Source organism: Amborella trichopoda, chromosome 3 (assembly GCF_054954075.1).
Source record: "Amborella trichopoda isolate Santa Cruz 75 chromosome 3, AtrichopodaSantaCruz75HAP2 v2.0, whole genome shotgun sequence".
Lineage (NCBI taxonomy): Eukaryota > Viridiplantae > Streptophyta > Magnoliopsida > Amborellales > Amborellaceae > Amborella > Amborella trichopoda.
In genome coordinates, this window is record NC_142338.1 from 16,758,121 (window position 1) to 16,765,880 (window position 7,760).

Sequence of the window (7,760 nt, forward strand, 5' to 3'; positions counted from 1 at the left end):
AATATTAATTTGTGTACAAAATATATTTCGGTGAAACATAACCCAATTTTTCCTCTTGGAGAAGAGTACTCTCTCTCTTGGAGTGAGTGTATTCATGTGATTCCTTTTAAGTAAATCTACGTTTATTTTATTTTTATTTTATTTTTATTTTTTTTCTTTTGGGTTGGTCTCTTAGGTGAGTTTTTTTTTTTTGGGGTTGGTCTCTTAGGTGAGGTTTTTTTTTTTTTTTTTGGGTTGGTCTCTTAGGTGAGCAGTTTAAATATAAAACTTCCCCTAAATAGGTTTCTACTAGGAGGGAGTAAATCTAGGATATACTCCTATGGACACCTATAATCTTCCTTTGATGATTACATGAGATTGGTACAAAAATTTGAGAATCACTCGAGCTATAAATGTGAAATTAAGGGAGGTGTACCATTGATCGAAAATATTTTATTCAACATTTTGCGCAGGCATCTAGCATTACATAGCTTGGAGTATTTGTGTAGTTCAGGTGCAAAGCGCAAAGCTCTCATTGAATATAATCCTCAAAGAATTAACTAAAGCTTGCAAGGCCACATCTATTAAAGCAATGGGGTTGTTGGTAAATGAAGGAAAAGTAGTTCCTTTTTTTCTTCCTTCCTTCTTCTTTGAGGGAATTTTTGGAGGCATTTCTCTAGCAAGCCAGATTCTAAGGTCCATCACCCATGGATATAAAATCTAACAAAGGTGAGCCATTTCACTTTTAAATGAGCGAAAGGGGGAAAATAGCCCTGTTACTAAAATGTGGTTCGGCACGCTTCGCGATAAACTGAACTCATGCATGTGATAGAAACAATAGGGCCAACATCAAAATCTACGGCCAAGAGTGGTGAACAAAAGCAAAGCCAATTAAGAATTGAGACTGATAAGATCACATAAAACTTTCTGACTCAACAGTATATATATCAAAGATTAGATATTCAACTGCCAAGCAGACCTCCATTCTCACTTTGAACAGAAATCAATACCCCACGACTCTCAAAAGATCATTTCAAACAATAAATCATCAGTGAAGAAACACAGCAATGAAGTTTGATAATCAAACACTGTCTACTAAAAAAAAGAATAGTTATACATCATCCTTTCCCCGAAAGGCCAAATTCTGGGTTTCCACCATTCCTAGAACCTTTTATTTTGCTGCTGAAATCCTGGATACTCCGCTCCAATAAAATTCTCACATAGCCATGCTGCAATATGAAATCGAGAGTAAATTTCCTTTGGATTTCCTCGACAGTTGAAAGATTATCAATGTTGCGGTGTTCTCTTCTTTTCGGAAGAAAATTATGACTTCGTTACCAGGAATCCTTAAATCTCTACATTTGGTTAGCTATTTCTGATGCTGAAAGCGAATAGACACTTCATGGGTCATTTTCCTCAATTCCCTCGCATCATACTGCACACTGATATGACTGAGGAAACCATCTCAATAACAAGAATTTCTTCAACCTTACCATGTAATAAAACAAAGCATAGCATGGTAGGTGCATCACTGTGAGTAGGAAGTACCTGAAATTTTTTTAATGATATGATTAATTAATTGATATGAATGGCTAAGAAAAGGAAATAGAAAAAAATGGAAAAGACAAATGGGTTTAGGCAGAGCACTTTGCAAATTACCATAGTGGAGCAAAAGGGGTTGACAGATCAAGAAAGTCATAAGGCCACCTGCAACAATGATTATAGGAATATCTTATGAGAGAAAGAGAGAGAGAGAGAGAGAGAGAGAGAGAGAGAGAGAGAGAGAGAGAGAAAGAGAGAGAGAGAGAGAGATGATATCGCTACTCGTTTGTGAAAAACATTGTCTTGCATTTTAGGAGCATTCAGTAATTTATGGAAAGTGGGTATGGGGAAGTACGAATAGATTTCTAGCCATTAAAGGGAAGCATTGACCATTAACCAAACAGACATACTGATTGGTCATGCTTGAAAAAATTAGAGAAGAAATCTGAAGTTTCCTAGCAGGCTATAGTGGCAGCAAAATTGAAAAAGAGTTGAGACTTGAGACTACTGAGGTGATATAAAATGATAATTTTTTCACTGAAAATCTATGTTGGAATACAATGAAGCATTAACTAGCTGTTATTACTCTGTTTGGTTTAGGGCAGCATAGAGGTTCCAACCTTTGATATGGGGTAAATATCAAACATAATTCCCAAAATAGGATTATCAAAATAACAGGATTAAAAATAAGAAATACTGAGAGCATGAGTAAACAGAGATATGGATTACCAAAGTGACACGCAAGCATGTAAAACCCATTGGAAGATGACAAACGTGGCTGTCCACAAGATGAAATATGAGATCCGGAACCATGGGAATCTCTGATAACAAAGACACCAATGTCAATGTGTGTGCAAGGGATCTAGAAAATGGAGGTTTTATGAATGTAGAATGTACCAAGGAGTTCAAAAAAGTGTCAACAAGGAGAAGTACAAAATTTATTGAATGCATCCCGATCAATATCTGTTACAAAAGAAAAATACTTAAAAAAGATTAGCGGTCCAAAAGGACAATTCAAGATTGTAGGATACAAAATTTACTCAGGAAAATATCATACAAGGATTTATAAGTATCACAGAATAAAAAATGCTGTTACAACATTATAGAGGCAGGGATCCTGTACTGTTATGTAAATGAAATGTGATACAAGGGGAAAAAGTGGAAAAAAAATGAAAGAAAATGGAAAAAGTCAGAAAATGACTGTTTTGTGAGAAAATGGCCATCACTTAATCAAAATGAGGAAAATAAACATTAATAGCTTTTTTTTAAAAAAATGTGCCAACTATATACTGCAACATCCCGTAATTGTCCTGCAGCTTTCTTTTAACCATGCTAATTACCATATTTCAAGTTGTAGTTTGTGTGTGTGTGCTTAAGTAAAATTTTACTCATCTTGATAAATTGAACCAGAGATAGACTGCATACAAGATACGACTAAATTCAGAAGACATATAGGCAACAGAGAGTGTATCTACAAATAGTTTACTTACTGGCCTCACATTGTAATCCTTGTTAGTAAGGAAGGGAACAATGATGAACCAAAAGACACAGTCGGTGAATATTACAGCACCTGCAGTTGTCTGTTCAATTCAAGAAGCAAACTTTTCAAGAATGTGTTTACATGAATACTCACAGGGGAACAGAAAATAGTAAAGATGTTAAAGAGAAGGACATATCTATATCTATTTAGGAAACAAGATATGAAGATTCTTGGATATGTTCTCTCTCTCTCTCAAAAAAAAAAAAAATTCATCCTCACTAAAACTCAAAAAGCTACCAATATGGTAGAACACACCCACTTCCAACACACAAATTGGTAGATATGTTGAAGAGTAGCACATATCTATATATATTTTATAGAAACAAGATATAAAGATCCTTGTCCATCTGTTCTCTTGCTTTTTTTTTTTTAATTTTTAAAAGGAAGCTCGGAATTTTTACAAAACACAAAGAATGATATGGTGATTGTATATGGTCTAAATTATGCCGCTCAGTTTGCAAAACCTTAGCTCGGGCTTGGGACTCACACCTTGCCTGAGCTGAGCTACTCGGGAGAGTTCAAGTGGACTTGCCAAAGTCCTGTCTAATCCAACAAAGGGTACTAGAATTTTTCATTTTTAAAAAGAAATTCATAAAAATTTCAAAAGTTATGAAAAATATAAGTAGTTGAAATATTCATCAAAGGGTTTGATTTTCATCAGATATCAACCATCAGATTCAAAGAAACTGAAGTTTTTCAAATTGGACAAAGAAATCCCCAGTTCTTTGATCTTTAAATGCAAGAAATCTAATGGATTTTCCTCGAATCTAATGCTTCCAATATGTAAATCTATTGATATTCTATCATAATCTGAAAATTTGGACGAAAAAAAGGGGTTTTGGGGGTCGTACGAAAATGGATCAATGGGGCCCGAATTTCTGTAGACCTTTTATTTCTCTTTTGATTTCTTTTCAGTAATAGTACTCCAGTAAGTACTTTATGGACTCGCCTGAGTACTGTACAGGTGCATTTATCCCAAGATGTGCACCTGACCTCGTCTGGGCACCATGCCGAGCCGAAGTAACCCAGCCTAGTTTGAGTCATATCTCGTTTAGATACTAGTTGAAGATACCCATTTTCAACACCACACACCATGAAAATGATACAAAGGCCTTTGACTTTTTAAATATTACCCAAAGTACCAATAATATTATTTGAAGAAAAAACTAGTGCACAAAGATTAAAGCAACTAATCATTAACAAAAAAGGTAAAAAAATTCCAATGTCATAATTTGGTGGTATGGATAACAATTACTATAAACCAAAGAAAATAAATACTAACAATGTATTCCTATGTATGTGAGTATTTATGCTTGCATTTATAAATGATGTTTGCAGGACCATGTGCAACCATGCCATTTCCTCAAGCAACCAGATTTTTGCTTTTATCTTGCAGGGTTCATGTTAAAAGCATCACACTATGCACCTGAACTTTCTGATCAAATTATTTTTTGTCCCTGTACTTAGTTCTTCCATTGTCTAATGAGACACTAAATATTCATCTTTGGAAGCTTGATTTGACGAGGGATGAAAGAAGGTTGATTGGTAGGAAGAGTAATGCCCTGTTGTTTGGGGGGAAATATACTATTCTCACTAATCTAGTCATTCTTACCTTGCTTATTTAACAAGAGCAAGGAATACAACATTTATTAATTTCGTTTCTCTGGTAGAAGACACTTGTACTTGCAGCTATGTTCTAGTTTTGGGACAACTATAAGCAATGGGGTTTTTTTCCAATTTCAGTGTAATTTTATTAGTAAAGTATGACACAAGAACAGACAAGTTTAATGACTCCCTTATACAAAATAATGAGATGAAAACTTGATTACTGACTAAAAAACTGAAGGGGATCTATAACATATTATGGGATGCACAAAAAGAAGTTTGAAGAGAATTTACAGAATTCTATCAAAGAGAACCTAAAAAATTAGTTTTAAAGTAACTTATTCATCAACACGTACCTGATATACAATTTGAAAGATATATCCATAAATCCCAGCTTTTTGACGATCATATTGATCTCCTTGAAAGGTATACCTTTTAGATGTGCGCACATTTGTGGTCTCTTCAAGTGTTGGAGCCACATATGTACCTTGTTCTGTGTCTAACTTTTGAAGATTATCCCTATCACCAGCAACCCGATTTAGATATCGATAGCATCCATACATGGATAACAATGAACCAATCTGCAAACAAAAAGAGATAATGTAAGCAACAAATATGCCCTTGACTGAATAAAATGCCAAAGTAATTCTAGAAGATTTTGTAGTTATTAAATAAAGAAGATGAGGATATGACATTATCAGCTTTTTCCTTACTTGATTATTGTTTATTACATCATTGATAACAATACTGTTATCTTGCAAACACAATACATAACTCATTTCGAAGAAGCAATCAGATAAAAGGAAGTTTTTAGTCAAAATATCAAAGTTAGAACTAGAAACACATACCCCAAAATAGATTGTAACTAAAGCAAATGTCCACCTATTTGGTACCACACAACAAGCAATGAGTGAGTTAGTAGTTGAAGAAGAATCACACAGTAAACAAATTACATCTTCTAAATGTAAGTAAATTAAATAGGGGAAAATAAATTTCTATTGAACAATATCAAATTCCTATTTCACAGAACATTTGTGTTTTCAGTCAATACCAAAATGCATTAGAGAGGAACATTAATTATGTAAAAGAATAAAATAGTTAAAAAAGGCCCTTTAGCAAGGGGAGAAAAATTGCCATCCAATTCATTTAAAGTGGAGAATCAAAACAGGAAAACAACTTACTGAGTATAGAAGTAAAATATTTCGATTCCATCGAAAATGGCATTGGTTGTGAGCACAGCCAACATAACAATGAATGAGCACATGCGATAGGCCATCAACCAGGCAGGATGAATCTCTTTGAGACATGGCCTCCATGATTCGTCCTCGTAAAGAGAATGCAATGATTGTGGCCTCAACTCACTGCCTATACATTCACTAGCACTGAAATCTTCATACTTCCATATTATATATGCAGAAATGGCCATTACAAAAAGGATCATAATTACACAAACATAGACTTGCCAGTGCAACCAATACCCCAAAGTGGCTGTTTCTTCTTTCAGAACAGGTGTCCAAGCAGCTTTCAAAGATGCTGTGCTGTAATTCATTGTGATCATCAACAATCTCAATTAAAATTTCCCTTTATATTTGGTGATACCTGTTTTTTAATGAGCCATAACATTCCTCTGTTCCAAAATCGAATCGTTTGTGCAAACAATGCCAAATTCTCTGAATACTTTAAAACATAGTTGGAGTGGTAATGTGCCCCTGGTTATGCAGTAAATTTCATGCACTAAAATCTGTGAAGCCTGTCCTTTGTGCCTGTATAAATGTTTTCATTAAAAAAAAATCACTTTTGTAGAAATCCATTACATTTGAAGGTACCCAAATAATCAGAATTCTTGAACTTGCAAAAATTTTTTAAATTTTTTTTCACTTTCTCATGCCATTTGCAAATTTTCCAAAGAGAAAATAAGGACTCCGAATGACTGAGGTGCTACAAATTATTTTATCTATGAAATCTTCTCAATGTAAAGCAAAAGAATGCGATGAATGACCGAAGAAAACATCACATGTTAACATTTCCCAAAACAAAAAACAGAATCCAAAAAAAGAAGTATATATTTCTACAGTTTTCTGAAAATAATTTCAGTAAAAACTTCCCAATTCAAATGGGTTGTGTTGATCACACTCAAGAACCCAAATGCCAAAAATAAAGAAGAAAACTTTAAGCTCCTCCTACAGCTCCCTGTTTTTATCAAAGAATCTCCATTACCCAGACAACCAATCACCCAAAAAGCAAAGGAATGTGGAGAAACCAGTAAATACTCAATACCCAAATCCCTGAAGAGCTCAAAATTGAAGGAAGGAAAGGGTAGAGGAAAAAGCACTCAGTAAAGGATACTCCTAAAACTTAGCTGAAACCGCTGGTGCGGCTCAGATACAATGCATGCATTGTCCAGGCATTAATGGAGAAGTTGCAGAACATGATAAGAACAAAACCCAATTACAGAAACTTATTAATATAGCAGAGAATTTAGCTGAAAAGTTAGGAGTTTCAAGGAGGATTAAAGGGCGGTGCAAAATGAGATGCTTTGCTTCTTCAATAGAAAAAAGTTGGCTTTCACTCCAAGCCTTCTTCTGTCTTTGTTATATTTTACGCGGAAAAAAAAAAAAAAAAGTGAAAAAAAAATGAAAATAATATTTTGGAATAATTGGATCAGAAGGAAATCAGAAAGCAGGAAGCAGAAAATGCAACATAAAAAGGAGAAAAATGGAGTCCAGATGGGTACCGTTGGTAGAAAGACTAAAATACCCTCCATACGTTTCGCATTTGACTTCTTACACGTAATAATCTTTTTTTTTTTTGAAATATTCAGAATTTGATTAAATTGTCAATTTTTTTGTTGAAAGTGAGTCTACTTTGCTATGGAAAATAATCAGAAAAAAAAAGTTAATTAAAATTTTTAAGATTTAGAGTTTAGAATTAAACGTGATATAAGGGAAAATATACCATGAGACAGATTATTGATATAAGGGAAAATATATAATGTGATAAATTATTTTTTGTACAAAACGGTCATAATTAATAATTTTTTCTATTGGATGTAAAATTGAGTAGCTGTATTTATTTCATTAATCAAACTCAAAGT

The 7,760-nt window shown here is 33.9% G+C and overlaps 1 protein-coding gene across 3 annotated transcripts; it reads right to left on the reverse strand.

Annotated features, from left to right (window-relative positions):
* Positions 1–851: 851 nt before the first annotated feature.
* On the reverse strand, positions 852–7,340 carry LOC18430460 (UDP-N-acetylglucosamine-N-acetylmuramyl-pyrophosphoryl-undecaprenol N-acetylglucosamine protein). 3 transcript variants are annotated; one of them, XM_020665045.2, is made up of 8 exons: positions 5,848–7,340; positions 5,515–5,548; positions 5,023–5,247; positions 3,021–3,101; positions 2,419–2,484; positions 2,251–2,342; positions 1,639–1,686; positions 852–1,527 (listed from the first exon to the last, which is right to left on the reverse strand). In XM_020665045.2, exons 1-8 carry the CDS (start codon positions 6,222–6,224, stop codon positions 1,410–1,412), a joined length of 1,041 nt encoding a protein of 346 aa, XP_020520704.1. In that variant the 5' UTR covers positions 6,225–7,340; the 3' UTR covers positions 852–1,409. The 3 variants fall into 3 exon arrangements, with proteins under 3 accessions (XP_020520704.1, XP_020520703.1, XP_088716382.1); XM_020665044.2 differs by having other exon boundaries at positions 3,012–3,101; XM_088860256.1 differs by lacking the exon at positions 3,021–3,101.
* Between the last annotated feature and the right edge of the window lie 420 nt (positions 7,341–7,760).